We start from the raw sequence: 24573 nt of genomic DNA on the forward strand, positions 1-24573 counted from the left end.
CTCCTTCCACAGTTTTTGCTCAATTGAATCGTAACAACTTCTGACTTCAAACCTATTTCGCGAATGTTGACAGGTAGTCATGGTAACTCAGGCTAAGCTAAAAAACAAAGAATCACTACTGAAGAGTCAACGCATTGGAACACATGTAAGTCACGACTGAAGCAGGTCTGATATTAAAACACCCCCGTAAAGGTTGACCAGATATCCTCAGTGAGCAAAGAGAGTTTTTTTAAATATTGTAAATTGTAATGACTAATTCAGTTATATTCCTGAATCAATACTGCTTGTTTTATAATATTGTAAATGTATTTACATATTCAGTGATAATCCTGTCTAAATGAGCCGATAAGCCTTTACACACTCTGGAACTACGCATGCGCGACCTGGTGGGCGGGGGTAAAGGTCGAGAGGGATATAAACGTCAAGAAGCTCGTTCACTTTGTTGATATTTCCAACCAAACAGCGTTTTTAATTTTATTCCAGAGATCTTTTGTGTTTTAATGGTGTTTATATTATTAATATTACATATAATCAAACTCGAGGGGGGACCAGGGACTTCCGCTGAAGCCACTTTCGGCCTATCCGAGCACTTTTAAAAACCGATGAGTGAGAGAATCAGTATCAAAGCGACAGACTTCCTCTGCTTCCTCTTGGCCATTGAAATCGCGCGATAACTGAGCGAAAGCGATATTTCCGATAGTGTGAAAAGGCTTATTATAAAGCGCTTTTGAATTTTTATTATTATTTTTATTTTGAAGTTATTTTGTCTATTTTCAGTAATTTTGTGTTTGTTTTTGGAATAATATTGGGCAATTCCATTGTAATTCTGTGTATTTTGTTGCTTGTTGTTTGTTTTGTGTTTCCAGATTAATTTTGTCATTTTGTTTCTGTGTCGTTTTGGACTCATTTTGCATATTTTTATTGTCATTTTGTATATTTTTCTGTCAGGTTGTGTGTTTTGGGTGGCTTTTCACTCATTTCATGTGTTGTTGTTTTGTGTTTTTCTCTTGATTAATTTACTGTATTTAGTAAATCATCAGTTGTTTGAAATTCTACTACCCAAGCTTTGCTGCTGGGATTTACTTCCACTTTGTATTTTGATCAATCAAAAGAGAGAGGATTTCTGTCTGATTTGCTGTCAGTGTGAGTGAACAAATTTTATCAGATGTTCTGATGTTTTCCTTCTCTGTCTTGCAGTCATTCATAGGTGGAGCCATCGCCTGATCCCTAACGGCTATACCAATCTGGGCGAAGCGTCAAACTCAAGCACAGTGACAAATATGCCTTACCATGAAAACACTCTCAACAGGAGAAGACCCAAAGCTGCCAGTGATGGCCACAGTAATGCAACTTTCTACGGCAGTTGTATGAAGGCTTGTGCGTTCCTTCTCCTCCCTCTTCTACTTTACATGGTTTTGAAGCTCCCCTCTTTCACTTCACACACAACAGCTAAGGATTCTCTTCCTATTTTGCCCAACGTCATCTCTGAGGGCGGCCTTGGTGGAACCAGTTCCACCTCTACTGAGCCGCATCCAGATGCTGTGACCGCTGCTGTGTATGCAAAGATGAATCGTCTTTTGGTGGACATGCAGCTGAAGACGGAGCATCATCTAGCTGAGATGAAGCGCATAGTGCAGGTGGATATCCAGAATATTAAAGCCCAGCTGGCGGAAGTGAACTCGAACAGTCAGCTGGATCTGAAAAAGGAGATTTCTGCTCTGGAAAAACAGATCTCCAACTACCAGGCTGAGAGCCAATCAACTGCTGCCAGTCTGAAGCTGAAGGTCGAGAACTTGGAGGCTGAGAATGTCAACCTTTCAGAGGAGCTGTCTTCCATTAAACTGACGCCTAATAATGATAATAATAATAATGATAAAACATCTTTTTTTAAAGCGCTTTTCAAGACACTCAAAGACACTTTACAGCTTAAAAACAAGTATCTCACCCCAGAGCTGGAGAACGCCATGGAGAACTGGTTTCGTGTGCGTATGCAGGTGCACAAAGCCATCCTGAGCAGAGATTTTGCTTTGGAAAGTCAAGGTGGCAGTGTGATCAGCACCCGGTGTTCAGAGACGTACCGAAGCCGCTCAGCCTGTGTGACCTTTTATGGTTTCCCGCTGTGGTATCAGTCAGAGAGCCCAAGGAGGGTTATTCAGGGCGACCCCGTGCTTCTGCCGGGTAAATGCTGGGCCTTCCCTGGTGAGCAGGGAACGCTGTTCATCTCCCTCTCCCATCCAGTGAGCATCACTCATGTGACCCTAGATCACCTGCCGCGCTACAAGGCTCCATTGGGCAGCATCAACTCCGCTCCCAAAGACTTTGAAGTTTTTGGGATGAACAATGAGAACGAAGCAGGAACTCTGCTGGGAAAGTTCACGTATGACCAGGATGGAGAACCAATACAGACCTTTAAGCTGCCTAGCCAGAGCGCCATCCACCACTTTGTGGAGCTGCGTGTCCTCACTAACTGGGGTCAGAATGAGTACACGTGTCTCTACCGCTTCCGTGTGCACGGAAAGGTGGCATCCACGTGAGGTCAAGAGGCGATCAAACACAACTCAAATACCCTAAAAGTAGTATATTTTATGTGGGTCAATACAATGTCGAGCAGCGTTTTGTGTGACACCAACTATGCGGAGAAGTCAGCGCGGTAGTAAAAACTACCTCACAGCAAAAAGGTTCTGGGTCCAAGCCCTGGGGTGGACACTTTAGTCCTTTCTGTGTGGAGTTTGCATGTTCTCTTGCTGCATGGGTTTCCTCCGGGTACACCGGCTTGCTCCCATAATCCTAAAAGTTAGGTTGATTTGAGTTTCTAACTTGCCTGTAGGAGTGAATCTGAGTGGTTGTTTGTTTGTGTGTTGCGATGGACTGGCGCCCTGTCCAGGGTGTACCCCCGCTTAACCCCCAGTGTGAGCTAGAGATAGGCACCGACAGACCTCCGTGACCCTGAAATAGGACAAAGCGTGTCTGAAAATGGAGGGATAGATGGATCACACAAAGCAACACAATTCTACATATTATAGAACTAACAATAACAAATGTAGGGACTAGCACAAGTGCTAATCAGCTCTCTCATTTGTAATAAATCTGTGTTTTTCTGTCATTAATTCAAATAAACTTTTGTAGCGAAACGCTCTGCCTCCTGTTCTACCTCTAGACACTTTTAGAACTTCCAGTAGACCAACAAACTGAGAACTGAGTGTTCTGCCTGGACAATAGGGAACTAACAGGTTTTTAAGATATATAGGAGCTTGATCCTGTAGAGCTTTGTAGGCTAAGAGGAGGATTTTAAACGATTCTGTATTTTACAGGAAGCCAATACTGGAAAAATATGTTCTCTCCTGTTTGTACCTGTTACTATTCTGGTTGCAGCATTCTGAATTAACTGGATACTTTTTAGTGAGTTACTGGGACATACTGACAGTAGAGAGTTACAATAATCTAGTCTAGATGTAACAATCTCACGGATTCGTTTTTCAGTATCACTCTGGGCCAAGATATTCCTGATTTTAGAGATATTACAGAAGTGGAAGAAGGCTGTCCTTGTGATTTGCTTAATTTGAGAGTCAAAGGATAAGTCAGTATCAAAAATAACACCTAAGTTTACTGTGTTGCTGGGTGACAGAGTAATGCCATCCAGAGACACTATTTGCTCTGGTAATTTCTCTCTGAGGTGTTTTGTTTTGGTTTTATCCTGGTTAAGAAGGAGAATGTTGCAGCTCATCCAGGATGTGATGTCTTTAAGACAAGCCTGGAGTTTTAATAACTGTTGAGTTTCATCTGATTTCATTGACAAATAGAGCTGTGTGTCATCCGCATAGCAATGGAATCATGTTCTCTAATAATGTTACCTAGTGGAAGCATATATAATGTAAAGAGTATTGGTCCTAAAACTGAACCTTGTGGAACTCCATGATTAACTCTAGCGTGCGCTGAGGAGAGATTATTAACATGAACAAAGTGGGTTCTGTCTGATAAGTAGGATTTAAACCAACCTAACGCTGTTTCTTTAATCCCAAAAATAATTTCCAGTCTCTGCAGAAATAAGTGAGGAACCACTGTATCGAAGGCTGCACTGAGATCCAAGAGCACCAGAACTGAGACCAACCCTCTGTCTGAGGCTGAAAGGAGATCATTGGTTACTTTTACTAAGTCAGTCTCTGTGCTGTGATTAGCTCTAAAGCTAGTCTGAAAGCTCTCGTATAAATTGTTCCTATGTAGATGATCACATAGTTAACCATATTTAAGTGTAAAAATGTAGGTTGGCCACAAGGGGGGCAGTCCTTTTGATGTTTTTAAAGGGTTAGTTTTATGAAAAAAATCACTTTATAATGGTTTTGCTATAGTGATGTACATCCCTTTAGCCTCATTCAGAGGGTCAAAGTTGAAAAAATTTTGTTTCCTGCCTCCATTGTTATTCCACATTTTGTAAAAAGTTGGATTTTTCTCGCTACTTGACATCACCTAGCGGAAACTCCCCCTCCTGACGATTTTGGCTCCTCCTACCCTATATAAGAACTTGAGCTCCTTCCGCTAAAACTAACTCACAGCTTTAAAAAACACTGTGGTTTAAGATAGAATATATTTTGTACTATATTTAAAGCGACATAAACAAAATGTGTTCTCTGCATTTAACCCCTCCCTAAGGAGCAGTGGGCAGCAATATAGCACCCAGAACAGTTCCATTTTTAGTAGCTATTTTATCACCTCGTATCTCCTTTGACATGATCTGATGTGTTTGTGACCCAATGCGACTCAGCGGTTGGACGAAACAGTGGACTATTACCTTGAATGAACTATTCCTGTAATAAGTAGGGGAGAGGATGACAGGAAAGTGATGTAGCAGCTCCGGTGAGTGTTTGAAGCGGCTGAAACAGCTGATTGACTCCTCTGCTGCTGCACACACACCCTGAAACAGTGTATATCTGACTCACAATCACAATAGTCACTTAAATAGCCATGTGTTTTACTGTAATGTGCAGTTTTTTTTTTGGCTGAAAACAATAACAAGAGTGTGAGGATAGCAAAATAAAATCGCTAGTGTTCAGCTGTTGTGTGGAGTCAGCATCTACAGACACGCCTACTCATGAATAGGCATAAGTAGGCCCCAAAACAACCTGTTTTTAGAACTGCTCAGAAAGTCACTTTTCAGAGGGCTAAAACTCTGGAAAACAGGTGAGTTTGGGAAAATAAACCTCAAATACTATGTTGTTGGGGTTCTTAGAACAAATGGAGATGGGTGGAAAAATAGCATGATGCTGGGCTTTTAAGGCACAAGTAGCCTAAGCTGCTAGGAACCTATTTGTCCTTCATCATCTTCTAGGGAAATCCTACTTCCCAAGCGTGAACAAACACCAAATTTTGCTTGAACGTCCAGTCCTATGTAAGATACCTTAAGCTGCAAAAACAGGCCAATCGTCCTGAAGGTGGCGCTACAGCAAGCTTCTAAAATTTAACATTTACAACAAATCAACCATATGTGCTACAGATTCACAATGTTCACCAAAAAGAAGAAACCTTTGTATAAATAAACCTATTGCAAATCATGAATTCCTTTTCAAACCTATTTCCTCCCATAATTTTTGCTTAATTGACACCAAACTTTGACACAGCACATCTCCAGACTGTCCTACATAAACAATCCACACAGATTTTTGATATATCAAAAATGTAACCTACCTTGCATCAAAATGTTTGACCAGAAATGGTAAAGTAATCATATACTTGAAAATGTCACAAATTGACTTTAAAAACTGAACTTCGAATTTCACTCACATGTTGGAGTCTAAGCAAAAACTGCATTTAAAAACACAACTTATTTCACTTGGAGCCAATAAATCATTGTTTAAAACAAAGTACCAACATTACCCATGCTGTCTGGATCATGAAGTTTGTCTATTTTTGTCTTAACAACTGAATTTTTGACAGCTGTTTGAAAAATCTGCCTTTAAACGCTAACAGCTGCTGTCTTGCACACAGGTGACTGGTTTAGTCAAATAGTGAAGCTACAGGTGACATTTCCATGTGCTAAGTAGCTCAGTGTGCTAGAGGATGCTCCATCATGAAATAGTTGTGGATTAATTATGTGTTTGAATTCTTGAATTGTTGATTTGCCAAAAATTGTGATTTTAAGCCTCGGATGTGAAATGCACCTTAGAATACCACCCTTTTCATCTTCCTACTTTCTGCTTGTTACTCAGATTTGCATAGGTAGAGCGACACAGACACACACGAAAAGCTTTCCCACTCTAACAGGGACAGTCTCAAAAGTTAAGTCACAATCAACTTTTGGGGTCAATGCTGCTTTTTAAAGATTATTATATAAACATGTTAAAAGGGGAAACAGAATGGCGTTACATTGTTGTTTAAACACTTAGTCATATATTCATTTATTTTAAACAGCAATATGTGACATGTTAGCACATAAAACAAACAAATGTATAGTATATTTTAAAACCGTTTAGAATCACTGGGTGCTTTCTAAACTTCTCTCAGCCAGGCAGGTGACGAGCTTACTCAGAGTTCATCAACCCAGAGGCTATTGCCTCATTTAGCCTTCACCTCAGCTTTATCACTGTGTTTTGATAGTAAGAGGCAGTAAAATTGGACTCACTTGTCTGAACCCTGACATAATTTTACACGTCATATTAGACATGGACAATAATGTCAGAAGTAGGGATTTGTGTCCTCCATCCTATCCAGAAATGACTTAGGATAGAAACTTCTTAGAAGGTATCTGTAAGTGTCCTCATGGTGATTGGATGGAAGGCATATCTTTTATTTTATATCTTGTCTTTCATTTGAACCTACACATATCCTCTTATAGTCACTAGTTTAGGTAAAAACCTAAAACAGCTTACATTCTGTCTACTTTACCTGCTTCTCCTGCAAAAGGGTCACGTGGGTCTGATGAAGCTACACTTAAAAAACAGGCAATCATTATATGCTCAGTATAGAACTTATTACAACATAATTATGCATCTCAATGAGCTACCTGAAGTCTTTGTCAAAGCACTTTCAGCTGCATTTTTTTTGTTGTATGAAAAGTGTTTTTTATATATATATATATATATAAAAAAATAAAGATTGATTTTTTTTGATTTGAAAACAATTCCTAGAATTTTAGCCCAAAGCAGAAACTGAGCTCACATACAATGAGTCACCTTTGGGTTGTTGACCTTATGAAAACGGAGCCAGGCAAATAAACTACTGCAGTTTTAGCAGTGGTTCAAGGCTAAGTCTCATGCTTTAGATATGATGTTCAACATATATTGGGAGTTCACTGAAGTGGGAGAGCTAAAACTGGAAGTCAATAGAAAGTACATGTTTATTAAATCTGAGTTTTATTATATATATATATATATATATATATATATATATATATATATATATATATATATATATATATATATATATATATATATATATATATATACATTTCATTTTTTATTTTATTTTTTAAAGCATTTTTATTTCCAATATCATGAGTCTTTACCAGTCAACACATTAAATTTTAGTGGTTGTGTTTAAATAATAATGTAATATGTAAGTGATTTCCGCCAGGGATAAATATAGGACTTCTGATTCTGAATATGCACTATAAACCCAAATAAATTACCAGAACTCCAAAACATTGAGCCAATAGATTGCCTCAATATTTTTAAGTTTATTCACTTAAAAGTCAAAGTTTTCCAGAACTTAAAAGGTTGGATGACTGGCTACTTGTACTTTTTAATAACAGTTGAATTACAGTGCTACATGAATTAGGTTCATTTTTAAATTCTCCCTATTTGAAACAACAGAAATAACAGGACTTTATTATTATTAGCATGTAATTACTTAATTCTATTAAGTTTTACTGAAGTTGTTTTTTTATGTTACGCTTACTATTTACTCAAAAATTATTAGTTAAAGTTCCTCAAAAAGGAAGAACATGTTACACCAACTTGACATAATTAAGTTAGTAGAACGTTTTCTACGACTTTGAGTATAATCGACTTAATTTTTTAAAATTTATTTCAACGTTCGGTTTTACAGTGCGATGTATAATGAAAATAAGCTTTTAATCTGTCCTTCGGGTGTCACCTGTTTTTTTCTTATTCTGTTTGATCTTTTCCCTTCCTCGGTCTCCAAAAACAGGAATTGTTTAGCTTTTATAATAAAAGACATTTCTTTACTCTCCTGAGAGGTTACACGTCTGTCCTCGGTTCCTGTCTCTGCCTGCTCCTAGCCTCCATAAACACACATTTACAACTGTCAGCATGCTTCTTTAATCCACAGGACTGCTGGGTGCATTGTAGGTCATTCTGCATTATTGTAGATATCATCAGTTTAATCATGTGTTTAAAGCCTATCTGTGTTTTATTATTACTGAGTGTCCACTGTGACTCATTGATATTACCCCATGTGGAGGCGGAGTTTAAAACATTTTGTACAAAGTGGGCAAAAACTGAAATTGAGTAAGACAAATAGTTGGTGACTGGTGCTGCTAGTTGTGTCTGGTGTGAAATGACTTTATTGGAGTCATTGACTTTATGAACTGACCTTGACTCCACCTGCTTTTTGGTCCAGATCTTGTCAATTAAATAGGAAAAGAACAGTTACATATAGCTTCTCTTGTGACCGTGGAATGTGGTAAATACTTTAATGAGTATGTGGAGTTAGATGTGTAAAACAAAGGAGTTTCTATTCCTGAGCTTTGTTTATTTGAGGCTGTAATAAAATAGTCTCCTTATCAGTGTCAAACCTTGGTGCCAGGCACAGGGAAGATAATACATCTCGATGAATGTAATTAAATGACATCAGGACGTGCACAGCCTGTTACAAACACCATAAACTGGAATTCTCCTATTAATTTGTGCCAACTCTGAGGACAAGCGCCAAGTGCCTACTGTTTTTAATTGATCAACAATGAACAGAAAAGGAGACACAGACACCAAATGGGTTGGAAACTTTCCGCAAAGACAATGTTAGATATTAATTACAGCTGGATAGAATACATATAATATTTAATGTACAATATAGAGCAAAGTTCTTGATTTATTAATTTATTTAGGTTTTCCATTGGCACATAGTCCTTGCCCTCAGAGCTGGTTTCAGATATGGGCGATCGCCCAGGGAACAATCGATGCAAGGCCGCAAAACAACTCTTATTACATCACAACTCTTCATTTTTGTCAACTCACTTTTTGGACTACTACCACCTCCAGACTACTGCCTACAAGCATTTCCACTGTCCGACTCCTACAGCCTCTGAGAAGTGATCGCTGCTTGGAAATGCCTGTTACATGCGAGTGGTCAACCAAGGAAGGCTGCAGTGCCAATGAGAACATTTGGAGAAGCCTTCACCACAATGAGAAGCTGACACCATTGAGCGAAAGAGGAGCCGGTGTGGTGTTGATCGGAGTTGTCTTAACCGGGTTCCCAGTTTTAGTCACATCAAGAATCTAATGCAATAGAGCCTAGCAATCCGCAATGGAGGCGGGGTCCACACAGGAGATGATGGCAGCCTATCACACATGGTCAACACAAGAACAAGCAGTGAGATTCAAACCCAGATCTTTGCACTAGGATTTAATGATTCAAACCTTTTGGACACAGCGATAAATATAGAAGTATAAATAATCTACTCAGATAGCGCAAACCTCGGCCAAGCACCAAATATATCCTCTGTGCCAGTTTTTGGCAGTTATCTGGATCAGTGATCCTGATCATGGTACTGAGATCATTAACGCTTTAAAGGCTTGGAAGAAATTTCCATCCCCATTAGTAACGATACAGTAGGTCTAAATGCATGGGCACTGCATGCCTTTTTGTTTTTTTGAAAAATCGCAATGAAATGCAGAATCCGGATCCAATCTGGATTAAACTCCAGGGGGTAATTGAGAAACCAATGTGACATAACTGAGGAATTTCATAAAGATCGGACAATTACATAAAGAGATATTAATTTTTTAATTGTATCCAAAAATGAGAGCTATGGATTTGATTTGATTTTTCTAACTGATCCAGAATCAGTGTATTGATCCAGATCACCTCCAAAATGTAATGAAATCTTCCATGGTGTAAGATCTAGTTTAGTTAAAATCTGTTAAGTACTTTTAACGTAATCCTGCTAACAGACAAACAAATAAATAAATGCCGGGGAAAATATTAGCTCCTTGGTTGAGGTAAGAAACATAAAACTTAGTGGAAAAAGGAAATCTGTGAGGTAGATGGACAACTATCATTTTAAACAGTCTTTTTTGTAAAAACGCTGCACTTATGGGGACTTAACTCCAAGGTCAATGCACTCATTCTGCTTTGGCCTCTTTCCAGCCCTGTGAGTGTGAGCTGGCAGGTTGCAGTTACACAGTGTGAGGTTAATTACCCCTGCAGTCCTTGGTAGCCTGGTACTGCCTGGGTTAATGACACTAGCTACAAGATAAGGCCAGACCTGTCTAGATATCCTGGTTTTACTCCAGCAGCTCCTTTTCATTGAGAAAACCTTATCGTATTCCCAGGTTATTCCATCAGGCCGAACACACGGTTGTTTATCGCAAAGTCTATTGACAAGTCAAGGTCTACTGAGTGTGGGGTGGGCTGGGCCTATAAATACAGGAGCCTTGGTAGTAGCAGCAGCAGAATCTACAAGCTCACAGAGAACTCGGCCTCTCCGACCACACTTAAAAGTACTTGAACTATCAAACAAAATGGATCATGAGTGCCGATGTTCAAACAACTTTGACAAACTTTCGAATCCTATCCTCTACAACATTCTCATGCAAATGGACAGCAGCAAAACCAGCATGAGGCACTTGAACTACAATCCAGTGGCTCACAGATGCAACTGTGAGGTGCGACAAACTGTGTGTTTGAAACGACCGTCCGTGGTTTGCAAAGAGGCTTCAGCTGTTTTGGTAAAAACTCTACATTTTATGAGGAACCTACCTGCCTTCAACCAGCTGCCGCCAAACGACCAGTTTGCACTACTCCAAAGCTGCTGGGCACCACTGTTCATTTTAGGTCTGGCCCAGGAGCACATTGACTTTGAGGTGACGGACATTCCTGCAGACAGCATGCTGAAAAAGATCCTCCTGAACTGTCAGGAAAGCCCAGAGCAGGAAAAGGACCAGCCCACCATGGCTGGGGTCAGCAAACTCAAGAGTTGCATCAAAAAGTTTTGGAGTTTGGATTTGAGTCCAAAGGAATACGCGTATATCAAAGGCACCACTATATTTAACCCAGGTATGTATAAAATGAGAAGACAGAGTAGCACTCTAGAAAAACTGCAATGATGTGCTGTGATCAAGCATTGTTCATGACTCTCTAACCTCATCGTTTTTTTTTTTAAACCACCAACAGATGTACCAGATTTAAAGGCAGCCGTCTTTGTCGAAGGCTTGCAGCAGGAAGCCCAGCACGCGTTGAGTGAGGTGGTCCAGCTTCTTCACCCCAGAGACGACGAACGCTTTGCTCGAATCCTGCTCACAGCCTCCATGCTGCAGGGCATCACACCCAGCCTCGTCACAGAACTCTTCTTTCGGCCTGTGATAGGCCAGGCCGATCTGATGGAACTGCTGGTGGACATGCTGTTCTGCAGATAAAAAAGACAATACAGAATTTTGGAGGATTTTTGGAGGACGTGACACTGAAGGCCATATCCACCGAGGACAGTCAGAACTTGCAGCGACAAAACTTTTCATACAGATTTGAGTTGTGAACATTTATAGAGCTTTTTAAATAAATATATATATATTTTATATCAATGAAACACGTTTTGTCTCATTTTCTAAACACAATTGAATGTTATGTAATTTTGGAATGCCCATCATTATTGATATGCAGCAAACCGAAATACATTTCAGTGTTTCTTTGACATCATATCAAAGATAACATGCTATGAAGGACACGAGCAGAGAACAAAGGACTTTTTTTTTTTTCCTGATACATTCTTAGTTTGTAACTGCATGGTCTTCAGCACAGTCAATAACTTATTTCCTTTTCAAATTAAAAAGACAGTTTGACCCATAATATTAGAAAGACCGTGTAAGGACAAGTTGGTAGTGGCCGTTTGTGTTTCTGTGCATATGTATTAAAAAAAAGTGTCTTACTTTTGACAGGAGAAATTAATATTCAGGAAGAAGAAGGAACAATGGTTTGAAAAAGGACAATTAGTAATTGTGATGATTTTGAACTGATTTTCATAACAGTCGGCATTCAGGAATTTAAAATTGATCGAAGGAAAGAAAAAGAGTGAACCAGCACTAGGTTGGAGAGAATAACAGCTGTGATCTGATGAACAGAAATCACATATAATTCAAAAAAAAAAAAGATGTTAAAACAGACAGTGGCTTCATCCAGGTTAGATAAATGACCTTTTCTTTTAATAACTGTGTTTGTGTGTCTACTTAGAGAACACATGGTCGTGGAAAATACTGTATGAAAAAGGCCAGATGGCAGAGAATGTGTGATGCTTTGATCAATATCCTCCAGGAAATTCTGGTCCCAGCAAAACCATTAAAAACACATGTCAAACTCAAGACCCGGGCGCGAAATCCATCTCTTTAGTTACGGCATCCAATCCAATCATGAAATCCAATGAAACATTTCAGTATTTGCCAGGGATCACAGTTTCACAAGATCACAATTATTTTTAATCTCAAAATGTTGAAGGAACTCAAATCCTGCCAGTTTCCTCAACATATCCCACAGAATGTCCCCAATTTAAATGAAAAAAATTGGTAACAAAATCAATGACTGATATCTGTCACTTATTGCTTGAATATCATTCATGCCTCACATACTTTCAAATGTCATTTATCTGTTGTGGTGCAAACGCGTTATAATGTTGAAATTACTTATTTTCTCAATATATAATTCGTGGCCTACTTGAGATCAGACTGCTTGGTTTATATTTAATAGAGTTTGACACCCCTGCATTCGACTGTCACTTCAACACACCATATATATTCAAGCACTGCAGCAGATTTATTTTGTGTTGCTGTGGCCATTGTGCCTGCTATGCTACACCAGTTAAAACCAACAATGGTTGACAGGGTTGAGGTTAATTATAATTGTATTTGTGTAACTGATAATTAGTTACAATTATGACGTAACTATAATCATAATTGTTTTTTTTTTTGTTTTTTTTAAATCTGTTGCTGTTGTAATCAAAATTTGAATTGTAGTTGAGTTCGGAATTATATAAAAACTTAATTATAATTCAAATGCAAAACTGGAGAACCATGTTACAGCTCTATGGCGTACACATACAGTTCGTAGTTCAGAAATAATAAAATGTGTTTCACATCAAGTTTTCCCACTACCTGTTAGTTCTCTTGGGGATCATTTTACCTTTAAACAAAAAATAATGTATAAATTAATATATTTTTTAAATGAATAATAATATTTTTTAGTGTATTTTATAGCCGATTTAAGAAACGGGTCTAATCCATATTCAATAATCGATAAGGATGAGAACTCAGTGGATCTGATGGTGTACAGTATTTACGCTTGTGATCATATTCTGTCTGGTCTCTGTAATGTATTGTGTGTAGAGGTGAGTTGTCTCCCTCTTTTGGAAACAGTAAAAACGACAAATACTCAGAGAACAAACAGTCAAAGAAAAAAACTGAACTCACAGCTTGTGATCTCTGACTGCAAAGGTTACGAACGACTAAATACATATCGTGAGTTTACAAACACACAATGACAGACTGTAATAAAGCACAAATCTATCTAATATACAGTAGAAATGTATACATGCCATGCTCTTAAGTGAATGTGCAGGCTATGCTTGATGTAATGCTCTCCAGTCGTGTGGACATGCTCCCCGCTGTGGTATGCTGGTTGTGAAACAGTTGCCTACAAGACACTTCCATACAGGTAAAACAGGAATGTGCTGCTGGGGGCAGAGAGCCAGAAGAGACAGGGTGACACAGGGCAACTGCAGCAAACCACAAACACACAACAAGCCCTAAAGCTTCAATAATAAGACTCACCATTTTAAGATTTGTTGAGACAGCTACACAGAAGTAGCAATTTAATCAAAACAACAGTCTTCATTAAGTTGTCATATTTTTTGACGCAATAGCTAAAAATCTTGAACAACCCTCTGTGCAGATTCACTGGTGTCAGGATTGAATGAAATCCACCAATGAATGATTGAATGAAAGCTCAAAATGTATTTCTTAAGCACATTTTATGTCAGCAGATCAACACTGGATCATGAAAGATGTGTCATCACACTGCTTAAGCTTTTATAAACCGACATGTCCCTGAAATGAGGCGACATCCTGCACTGCTTCTATCCTTTGCAATAAATAACAAAGACAAACCCCAGGATTTTATTTCCTTTTTGCCAGAACCAGCCAAACAAGTTCTGTCTTTTGCTGAGGGTTGAAAAAGAAAATAAAAGGCTGAGTGCTTGTCGCTCAGCTGCAACGCAGTGACCTCAGGCAGAAAAGTGCAACAACAATAGTCTAAAGAGCTTAAACGTAAAGTAGGTAAAATGGGCAGAATTAAGAGAATTCATGACTAACTTAAAAACTACATTAAAAGCTTAGGGTAAGGTTATACACACATGCATGTGTAATCAGCAAAACATTTGCAGAAAATCCATCACAACAACGCACCAGCACACACTAAGTATTTCATTATAGTATTATAACATAATACTCATCTATCCTCATCAGACTCAGGAAGAGACCAAAACACGCATCAATGGCTTTTATTTAGATAAAAATGAGACTTGTCGTTGAGAAAACAATAACAACCAAGGTAACATTAACTCAGGCATATTTTTTTCAAAATATGGCTTAACAGTAAAGTTCAGAGTTCAAACATGCATATCAGAGGTCTACAAAAAATGGCAGGTGTGTAAAAGAACACACATACAGTAACATACATGCATGGCTGCTTGCAAAAACAAGTAAAAGGACAAAACAAAGGAACGTTTCTGTTCCGTCAAGGACGCCTATTCTCAGACATCCTAAATACCATGGTTTTCATATTCTAAAAACAAGCATAAACAACACAAACAACAGTAAAAACACATATTTGTCCCTGTGCATAAAATAACAGACCGACTCTGCGTCTGTCAATAGGAAACACTAAGCTGAACCATTAAATGTGAGAAGCATATGTGCCCCGGGTAAAAGGTGCTCCAGTCTGTAACAGCATAAACAACAGTGAAGGGGATGAAAGTGTCCATGAATTTGGCAACATCCAAAGTCAAAGCAGGCAAGTGAGTTGAAACGTAGTCCCTCAGAGAAGCAGCAGAGCACCTGACGATTCCGTTTCGGTGTGGTCGTGATAGGGCGAGTAGGGAGAGGCTGTACTGGAGGAATATGCTGGAAAATATGGGAAGAAAGTCACTAATAACTGCTCAAAAAAGCTCAGAGATAATTTGACGTTACACATGTAACACGACCCAACGTCCTTTTACCACCGACAACAAAACAAAAAGCCCGCTGCGCAGTAATTCATCTGTAACCCAAGTTGCTCACTAAGATGACATAATAGATCAGGGACATTACGGGGTCTATATTTAATGTGACTTGATCTGCAGCTTTAGCAGGTGGTGTAGTGTAACGGCTGAGCTGGGGGGCAGAATGAGGTGGACTGGATCGGTAGGTGTTGGGTGGCAGATGTGGGAAGGAGGCCTTTAATAAACCAGCAATTGTAAAATGCAGTGAAAGGAGGCAGGAATGTGAGGCTTTCATATAACAAACACCGGTAAAAGAAAGCAGACACTACACTGTATTACACAAAACGCCTCAGTGAATCACACAGCAGGATAGTAATTACTAGCAGAGGGAAGCTGTTTTTGGAAATAGGGCTAGGTTAAAAAAAGAGTAATGGATTTAAATCTTTTTTCACTTTCAATTGGCCAATACTGATTCATAAAGTCCTAAAATCAATCATATATAACATATTTTTTGCCGTGTGTAATAGGGTGTGTATTGCCATGAATCCGACAATACGATTCATGATTTGTGTCACAATACAATGTATCTCAATACAGGGGGGGAAAAAAAAAAGTATTTAGTCAGCCACCAATTGTGCAAGTTCTCCCACTTACAAAGATGAGAGAGGCCTGTAATTTTCATCATAGCTAAACTAAACAATACAATATACATTGCAATATCAATAATTACAAATTTCCCCTTTACAAATACAAAATATTATGAAAAACTATTTATTTGCAAGAACAAGTAAATTGTAACTAACTGTAATTCAATTACCAGTATCAAAAACAATCTAATTAAAAACCCTGTTCAAAAAATTGGATTTGGACATTTTTTTGGATCGATATGTACTCGTCTTCTGCGCTTTTTTATTAGTTTCAAGAACATTCAATATTTATTTTGACATTGTGAACTTGTTTTATGTACTGCTGCCAGGATACACTTGTAAAAGAGATGATTCCTCTCAATGTGGTTCTCCTCGCTAAATAAAGGCTAATGAAATTAATGATATGATAATCGCGGAGTGAAATATGGCGATATATCGCCAAATCGATTTTCTTCTTACACTCTTGGTGTGTAATGCAGTGCTGTGGGCTCATTTTTTAATGCAAACATTACTGATTTTAATACTGCACCAAGCTGGTTTACAGCATTAGCTCTCTGGGAATCTCTTCCATATTCAACTAAAAATGATACCATGACTGAAAACACATTGACCTTATTGATAATGGAATTGAATCGTTCTGCTGAATCTGAATCAATACCCAGCCCTGTTGGGAATGCATGCGTCATATACTGTATTTCCATGCAAAGGTCCCCACGTGCACTCACTTCTTCCACTGTAGTGTCTCATTTTCCTCGCCAGCTCATCCGACGGCGTCTGCTCCGACACCTTCACCTCTGGAACTGTAGCAGAGGAATAGCAGTGCAACGTAAACATGCAGAAAAAGCGCACAGTCGGCGTCACCTGGGTCATTTAAAGCTCAGCCTGCTCCCGCACCTGTGTGAACTTGTCTTAGATTATTGGCAATATAGAAAATTACAATATTGCCTATATTGATATATTTCTTTTTAGAGCTAATTTTGTATAAAAAATACTCGCTTTCGGAGTCGCTGCTTTTGCTACTTCTCAGAACAGCACTAAAAGCACAGTTAGAAGGATTGCTGAGTGCGAAACCCTCCTCTATAAATAAGCCACAATACAGAACTCACTCACACATGCTGTCCCTATTAGGAGAAAAAGCCAATAGTGACACACATTGTGCAGCTGTTTGTCAATAAATGTGCCTGTGTGGCATTTTGCGTTAGCAATTTTAACCCAGAATTGTTTTTCTGGTCAGACTTTATTTGAATTAAAAATATCGCCATTTTGAGAAATAATATTGAGATTTTGGTCCAGCTCTATCTTAACTTAGGCTTCTCAGAACAGCATTAAAAGCACAGTTAGATGGATTTCTGAGTGCGAGACCCTCCTCTATAAAAAAGCCACACTACAGACTCACTCACACATGCTGTCCCTTATAGGAGAAAAAGCCAAAAGTGGAACATATTGTGCAACTGCTTGTTAATAAATGCGCTTGTGTGGCATTTTGTGCAAAATTAACCTTGTCTTTCTAATTGTCTTTCTGGTCTGACTTTATTGAGTTAAAAATATTGAGATTTATATCCTATATTGTCTTTTTCAGAAAAAAATATCACCCAGCCCTAATTTAGAGTCAGTTTTTTGAAATATGTTGGATTTCTTGCTTACAATCGCTGCTCATGAAGGTGTTGGTCATCGTCCCGTTGCCGCTGTCAGGTTGAATCCCGTCACTCCTGCCGTTGTGATGCTGCCCAGTGGACCGATGGGCCCTGCTCCGGCCCTTTCCTTTGCGTGTGCTGATGCGGATGACTCCGTGCACCAGCTTGCACTCGGCCTCCTGCTGCTCCAGGTTGTAGTCGTGTGCGATGCTGTAGATGAGCTCGCTGATCTCGTTGGTCTTGCGAGAAAAGGATGAGTCAGACGTGCACTTGGCAAGCTGGTCGATCTGATGCAGGGCGTACAGCTCCAGCAGCTTTTTGGTGATGAGCGAGTCGATGTCTGTGCCCGAGTCGCTAATGTCATCCAAGTCATAGTCCTCGCGGGATAACAGGCTTATGTTGCTGACTGGACGCGGGATTTCACCTTTGCCGGGTGTACGTGTCCGTTTGGGGTCGGCAGCCGTGTACTTCACCTTCTGACCTGCGATGCGCACGTCGTGGTAGCGGAAGCTGTCGCTGGCAGCAGGCAGCTTTGACACTTTGGTGCTCTTGGTGGGTTCCACAGTGATGCCACAAGTGGGGTTTGTCATTGTGATGCCATTAGGAGGGTGAGACTCAATGCTCACTTTGGTGGGATGATCTGTTGAGCTCTCATTACCAGGTAGGCAGGGCTTCCTGCTGCCATAAAAGCCACATGTAAGCACGCAGCAGATCAGAGCCTTACAGCCGCTCCAGCCCACGGAGGTACACGAGCCACAGGCGTGTCGGCTTTGAGGTGCACAGTCTGCAGAGCCTGGAATAAAACCTATCGTCTCCGAGCCACGTCCCGTGCCATTTCTCGGGTTGCCCCCGTTGTGTCCGTACTTGTTTTCTGCATAGCGGGGGCGATCAGTGCTTTGGTCACGGAGATCCTTGTAGGAATCCTGGCTGTTGGCGCTCTCCTTGGATGTGGTGCGAGTCTGCCTGTATTTTTCTGCTCTGTGTTGTTTGGGGTGGCTGGGCTGGTGGGGCCCTGTGCTGCGGCCAGGCATGGCTCACAAAGCCTGGAACCTGGGGATAAGGGACACACCGAGGTTAGAGTTGAGCTTAGTTTTGTGTCGCAGCCACAAACACAGAACACACATCTCAGTACATAAACCCAGGCTGTATTAAAAACTCAGAGAAGTCACAGGACCTTGGCTGATGTAATAAAAATGTAAATGAAACTGATCCTGTGCTTCGTAATAACTTGTCTCTATGAGTCCTAGAGCAGTGTGGTTCCCATTCTTTTTTGTCCTGTGTACCCCCTTTGCATCTTTGTCAAATCATGCGTACCCCCTTCATATCATCAGTACCCTCTCCATAATTTCATATGCTTTTTCATTTCTGGAACAGTGGACTATCCTACACCCTGAACTGTGTCTCGAATATGGTTCCCTAAGGCTAAATCTACAAATTAGTGGAATTAAAAAAAAAAAAAATTAAAAAAAAGAAGTCTGAAGTGTTGATAAAATGGCCTCTACAGCACAAAACCATCCTGTTTCAAGAAAATATAGTATTTTATTGAGTAATATATTAATTCCAATATTTCACTAAAGTCATGGACAGTCTCCTGACAGTCGAAACATGTCAGGAGATCAAAGTAAACTTCCAGAAAAAAGGTTTGTGGTGAATTTGTCCAAAAAAAAAAAAAAAAAGAAGAAAAAAAATAAAAGCCTTAAAAAGAAACTAGGAAAATGTCATCATTCTTTTAAAACGAATTGTTAAATAATTCCGTGTACTCCCTGCAATTGGCTCCTGTACCCCTAGGGGTACACGTACCCCTGTTTGGGAACCACTGTCGTACAGTACGTGTGCAGGAAAACTGTTCCCAACACACACAAAAAACCTCATTCAACATGTAACAGATTTGGTGCTGCATGCAAAGCTTGTACATACCGCATAGGAGAGGAGGGCCGGGGCTGTGTTTGTATCCCAGGCTGCTGCTTGTTCGGTGAGGAAACCGCGGAAGTCCCAGCAGAGAAAAACGTTTGAAACTCACTCACACACACTCCACCTTAATGTGAACATGAGGAAAAAGCTGCTCGGTTAAAGCCAGGCGACCCCGGGCCTCCACTGGATTCATTGGAGTCACTTTTGTTAACTTATGAGCCTCGTTGAGCTGAGACGTCTCTCAATGTTTGGCTATTACCTGCGGCTACAGCTAATCTCTCAGCTACACCCACCCACAGGTGAGCGGTGACGTCACGCCAGGCGGATGTAAACGGACAGGTATGGGAAGGGGAGGGCGAGCAGCCCTGCTAGTAAAAAAACAACCTTTTAGAAAATTTATTTATTATTATTCATTAGTTAAAAAAAACAACAACAAAAAAAAAACTCTCAGTTAAGGACAACAAAGACTAATCATATTTGATTTAACTCATCTAAGGACAAAGATTTATTTTATTTTATTTTATTTATTTATTCAGTTCATTTCCGACATGGTTGCATTCACAGAAATTCATTTGACATTCAGAGCAAAATCACATCATTGTTTTGTTTTTGTTTTTTTTGTTTTTTTGTCCTTTTTTTGTCCTTTTTTTTGTCCTTTTTCATGCCGGAAAGGGCGACGGAAAAAAGCATTATGCTTATCCAGATCCGTCCCCTAATTTGAACACAGATAATTTTACATCCAACCTCGTTTCTTCCCTTTTTTTTTTTTTTTGTCCCTTTTTTGTGATGTGTTCTCGTCTGCAGTCATTGTTCCTGTTGAGTATGCTAAAATAAACTGCAACATTTAGCAACAAACCATTTTTAAAATATGTATATGGATTTTTTTTTTTTCCATTATGCTACTTTTGACCAGATTTACAGAATTGTAAAAATATAATGTCAATGTTAAATCTAAATGCTAAATGTCAAATCAAAAATAATAAATGTTAAATCTAATTCTACATGTTAAATGTTAAACCTAAATGTCATGAGTGAAACCAAATATTTAGGTAATATGCAAATTCTCCGAAAGTACCAAAATAAACAGAAGTGTCTATTCGTACAGTTGCCGTAAGGACAACCCCCGGTGCTATTGGTACGTTTACCGTAGGGTTAGGATTAGGTTATAACCCTATATCACAACAATTTTTAGGGGTTAGGGATAGGTTTAGTCTTAGTCACGTGACCTAAACTGGTCAATGATTGACCTATCACGTGACCTAAACTGGCCAATGAGGGGCGGCACATACGGATAGAATGTATGTATATTGATACAACTGTATGGATAGCCACTGCCAAAATAAAATCTGTGGTCTATTTAGACAGAGTGATTGCTCTCCAATATTTAGATTTGACATTTAGCATTTAGATGTAATATTTAGATTTAACAATGACATATTTCTACAAGAAAAGCAAATATCAAACATTGCTGTAAATCTAGTCAAAAGTAACATAAAAAAAATCACACAAGTTTTTTGAAAAGTGGCTTGTTGCTAAATGTTACAAATTTGTTGCTGCTGATTTTAGCATGCTCAACTTTACAATCGGCACCCCATAGTCACTATCTATATCATTCTGCTCTATTTTCTCTGCTGGTGACATTCACCCACGCTGCACAAAAGACATGAACATAGCTTTGTTAAAGTTTGTCTATGTAAACACAAGTAACACAAATTATTTTTATTTTTTATTTTTTATTTTTTTTAATGTACATAAAATTGGGGGTCAAAGTAAAAATTCTATTTATTTTTTTCACCTTAAGAGCAAAAAACTAAAAATATTTATTTTACTCTGAAACCCAAATGTAACATCACTAACAATAATGAAACATTGATAAACTTTTTCCTAAATTGCTAAATCGGCGTCCTCAATAAGTTAGCTGTTACAGTATGTGGTTGTATTCATTATTTTTGTATTTTAAATATGGCCCAAATATGAATAACATGTATCAAAATTAATTCACTTCTATTTTATTCCCCGAATATTTATGTATTCCAAATAGAAATGTTTACATTACAGGCACTAAATTATCAGATTAAAACTTTCTGTTTGCCGTGCAAAAATAACCTCTTCAAAACTCGATGACACACACAAGTCAATAGATAAATAAAGACTTGACTTGAAATAGGTCTGAAATGTAGACAAAAATACATAGAATCTTAAAAACCTAGTCCTGGTCTCGCTATTTGAAACATTAGTTTAATGTTCGTTTTACTTGAAAGATAACAATATAACACCATAGAATAATTTTCTTCCAGAGTAATAAACACAGAGCTAAGGTGTGACCTGGTCATTTTGTAAATTTTTAAACTCAAGAGTGGACGTCCACAGAACACAGGCTTTCTAATGCACACACGTGCACTGTATGGTCCCACGTGCACACTGAGCTGCTGAGCCAGCAGGTGTATTTCTAACCAGTATCCATCATTCTGCTCTATTTTCCCCTGCTGGAGATATTCAATCACCCACTCTGCACAACACACGATACATAAACATATCTAAAGTTTAATTGTGGAAACACAAATACACATTTGCATCGCATTTGCATCGCATAAACAGGCACTAGCACAATGAGGGCACTATAATCTAAAAATGTACACGCGTGCATGTGTTTGTGCTGAGTATACTAATGTGTGTTGCACGCTCTACAAATTCATTGTAATTGAATTTAAATAATCTCACTCCTAAAGTAATTTAAGCATGTTTTTGTACAAATAGGCTGTAATATTATCTCAAAGTTTGCACAGACAGAAATGCTACGACATAGAAAGAGGTTGAAAAGAAACAAAAAGCGACAGAAATAAAAATGTTAAAATAATGTGTAATTTTCTTAGCTAAAGTACATGCAGGTAACAGTGTATGCTCTATAACACAGTAACAATAATGTGTGTGTGTGTGTGTGTGTGTTTGTGTGTGCGTGTGTGTGTGTTTTAAAGCCAAATATATGTTATTTTCTTTCTTTTTCATACATTATAAATCAAGGCCATTTACCAAACTGGCAGCTGACAGTTCATTCCTTTTTCTACTTGGCAGTATAATTATGCACCTAATAATCCTACTTGCTTTTTCTTTGAGATGCAAACACATGTAGAAATTACAATACATTGGAGTTAACCTATGCTTTCCTACACATCTGGACTGCTACCTAGAACACTTTACACCGACATCTACCAAATAACTGTTGACTTCAAATGAAGAGTCATTGACTAAATTACAGATTTAATGCCTGATCGTCACAAAGGCACTTTTGGACCGAGATATGAGGGTCTGAATTGAGTCTGAATTGTCCAGTTTGAATTTTCAAAGTTACGCCAAAGTCCTGCAAGAAGGTTATGGATTTCCAGGAGGGGGGTTTGTCACCATTTTGATTGACGTGTCTGTGGGAGTTTTAATGATACAGGTGTCATTTGGCAGCTGTTGGGACAAAGTTATTCCAAAATTCCCACGTTCTCTTTTGGCATCAACTGTGATATTTGCTAGCCGAGGGTCTGAATCAATCTCGTAGCGGTAGTGATACCCTTCCAGGACGTCCCTACACGCATCTCTTGTGTCCATTACCCACTTCTTCATGTCTTTGCGATTCAGGTAGAGCACAAATAGAAATACCATCCCCACAAAGCCCAGCACCAGCCCGAGGAAGACGTAGGACGTCTGCAGGGTGAGTTTGTTTACCTCTGAAGGAGCCTGACTCACGCAACCAATGGCTTGAACGGTGAGCGTCCGCAGCTTGGTCTTCATCAACCCGACCGGTGACAAGCACCTCACAGCATCCACATCCACCTGGGCTCTGGTTTTATTTAGCCACTCGATGAAGCTCTGGATCTCACAAGAACATGAGTAGGGGTTGTTACCAAGAAGGACTTTGATGCTTCCAAGCTTCTCCAGCTCTTGCAGAGCATCTGCCCCGATTGTCCTAAAGGCGTTCTGCCTCAGGTCCAGCACCTTCAAACCATTCATGCCAGAGAATGTCCCACTGTAGACAGTCACCAGGGAGTTGTTGCTCAAATGGAGATGCTGCAGATTGGGGATGTAGGAGAACATCCCAGGAGGCAAAAGGGCAAGGTGGTTCCCAGAAAGGTCAAGGTGTAGGAGACCTCCAAGGCCACCCCAGCGCAGGGCTGTAGTCAGGTCAGTCAGCACGGTGAAGTTGAAGAGTGAATGGCTGAGGTTGAGCTCCTGAAGGGGACTGCCAGGTATGTAGAGAGCCTCAGGGTGGATGAGTGCCAGCTGGTTAGCACTCAGATCCAGGAAGCCCAGGTTAGTGAGAGCAGAGAAGGTGTGGGACGCCATCTCTGTGATTCTGAGGAAACCATCGACACTGTCAGATCTATTCTACATGTTTGGCTCTCACTGTATATTCAGAATAAAGCAAACCAACAGCACATCCACAGAAGCAAATATTTATTTCTCACACACAGTTGTGCACAAGAAAGTGACAATCTCACCTGTTATTGTTTAAAACAAGGTTAGTGACATTCTCCTGCTGCGCAAATGAATTAGGTCCAATCTGGTGTATGTTATTCCCTGTGATGATGGCAGTCCGGACGTATCCTGGGATGTCCTGTGGCACCAGGTGAAGATCTGAGGAAACGCATTCTAATGTTTGTGTGACCTCAAAACACTCACAGCCAGGAGGACACACCGAGCACTGTCCAGGTGTGGAGAACAAAAACCCCCAAAACACACAGAGTGCAAAAACAACCATTTCTAAAAGCTTTTTAAATAAAGAAAGAAGATTTAAAAAAGTAAGACTTTAAGAGTACGACAGATGATCTAGTTGTTTTGTTTCCAGCCTCGGTCCTTGCTTCTAGGATAAAAGAGTCCCGTTAATTGATGGGGATTCACATCAGCAGGAACCTGCAGGAGGGAAGAAGGCGTGTGGCTCGCCTTAAAGGTACAGGAGGAAATGAGTGTATGCATAGCATGAGACCTG

The 24573-nt window shown here is 39.5% G+C and overlaps 4 protein-coding genes across 6 annotated transcripts; 2 read left to right on the top strand and 2 right to left on the bottom strand.

The window, feature by feature from the left end:
• The first annotated feature begins 64 nt into the window (after window positions 1-64).
• On the top strand, window positions 65-2990 carry LOC114478314 (SUN domain-containing protein 3-like). Of its 3 annotated transcripts, none has more exons than XM_028471304.1 (2): window positions 65-145; window positions 1198-2990. In XM_028471304.1, the coding sequence occupies exon 2, from the start codon at window positions 1281-1283 to the stop codon at window positions 2532-2534; it is 1254 nt and encodes a 417-aa protein (XP_028327105.1). In that variant the 5' UTR covers window positions 65-145; window positions 1198-1280; the 3' UTR covers window positions 2535-2990. The 3 variants fall into 3 exon arrangements, with proteins under 3 accessions (XP_028327105.1, XP_028327107.1, XP_028327104.1); XM_028471306.1 differs by having other exon boundaries at window positions 144-210; XM_028471303.1 differs by lacking the exon at window positions 65-145 and adding an exon at window positions 306-606.
• A 7553-nt stretch (window positions 2991-10543) lies between these two features.
• nr0b2a (nuclear receptor subfamily 0, group B, member 2a) lies at window positions 10544-11705 on the top strand. Its single transcript, XM_028471176.1, has 2 exons — window positions 10544-11226; window positions 11344-11705. Exons 1-2 carry the CDS (start codon window positions 10692-10694, stop codon window positions 11583-11585), a joined length of 777 nt encoding a protein of 258 aa, XP_028326977.1. The 5' UTR covers window positions 10544-10691; the 3' UTR covers window positions 11586-11705.
• A 2990-nt stretch (window positions 11706-14695) lies between these two features.
• Window positions 14696-19906, bottom strand: kdf1a (keratinocyte differentiation factor 1a). Its single transcript, XM_028471859.1, has 4 exons — window positions 19608-19906; window positions 17701-18740; window positions 16782-16856; window positions 14696-15332 (listed from the first exon to the last, which is right to left on the bottom strand). Exons 2-4 carry the CDS (start codon window positions 18719-18721, stop codon window positions 15247-15249), a joined length of 1182 nt encoding a protein of 393 aa, XP_028327660.1. The 5' UTR covers window positions 18722-18740; window positions 19608-19906; the 3' UTR covers window positions 14696-15246.
• A 2420-nt stretch (window positions 19907-22326) lies between these two features.
• LOC114478613 (trophoblast glycoprotein-like) lies at window positions 22327-24392 on the bottom strand. Its single transcript, XM_028471788.1, has 2 exons — window positions 24086-24392; window positions 22327-23940 (listed from the first exon to the last, which is right to left on the bottom strand). Exons 1-2 carry the CDS (start codon window positions 24343-24345, stop codon window positions 22971-22973), a joined length of 1230 nt encoding a protein of 409 aa, XP_028327589.1. The 5' UTR covers window positions 24346-24392; the 3' UTR covers window positions 22327-22970.
• Window positions 24393-24573: the final 181 nt, after the last annotated feature.

Source organism: Gouania willdenowi, chromosome 16 (genome assembly GCF_900634775.1).
Source record: "Gouania willdenowi chromosome 16, fGouWil2.1, whole genome shotgun sequence".
Classification (NCBI taxonomy): domain Eukaryota; kingdom Metazoa; phylum Chordata; class Actinopteri; order Blenniiformes; family Gobiesocidae; genus Gouania; species Gouania willdenowi.

Bases quoted from the DNA above. Each gene is read 5' to 3' on its own strand.
- nr0b2a (XM_028471176.1), top strand. From the start codon at position 10,692: ATGGATCATGAGTGCCGATGTTCAAACAACTTTGACAAACTTTCGAAT. The intron at 11,227-11,343 runs GTATGTATAAAA...AACCACCAACAG, and splicing joins CACCACTATATTTAACCCAG to ATGTACCAGATTTAAAGGCA.
- kdf1a (XM_028471859.1), bottom strand. From the start codon at position 18,721: ATGCCTGGCCGCAGCACAGGGCCCCACCAGCCCAGCCACCCCAAACAA. The intron at 16,857-17,700 runs GTAAGCAAGAAA...CCTCTGCTACAG, and splicing joins CACCTTCATGAGCAGCGATT to TTCCAGAGGTGAAGGTGTCG. The intron at 15,333-16,781 runs GTGAGTGCACGT...CATATTTTCCAG, and splicing joins GAGACACTACAGTGGAAGAA to CATATTCCTCCAGTACAGCC.
- LOC114478613 (XM_028471788.1), bottom strand. From the start codon at position 24,345: ATGGTTGTTTTTGCACTCTGTGTGTTTTGGGGGTTTTTGTTCTCCACA. The intron at 23,941-24,085 runs GTGAGATTGTCA...TGGTTTCCTCAG, and splicing joins CTTGTTTTAAACAATAACAG to AATCACAGAGATGGCGTCCC.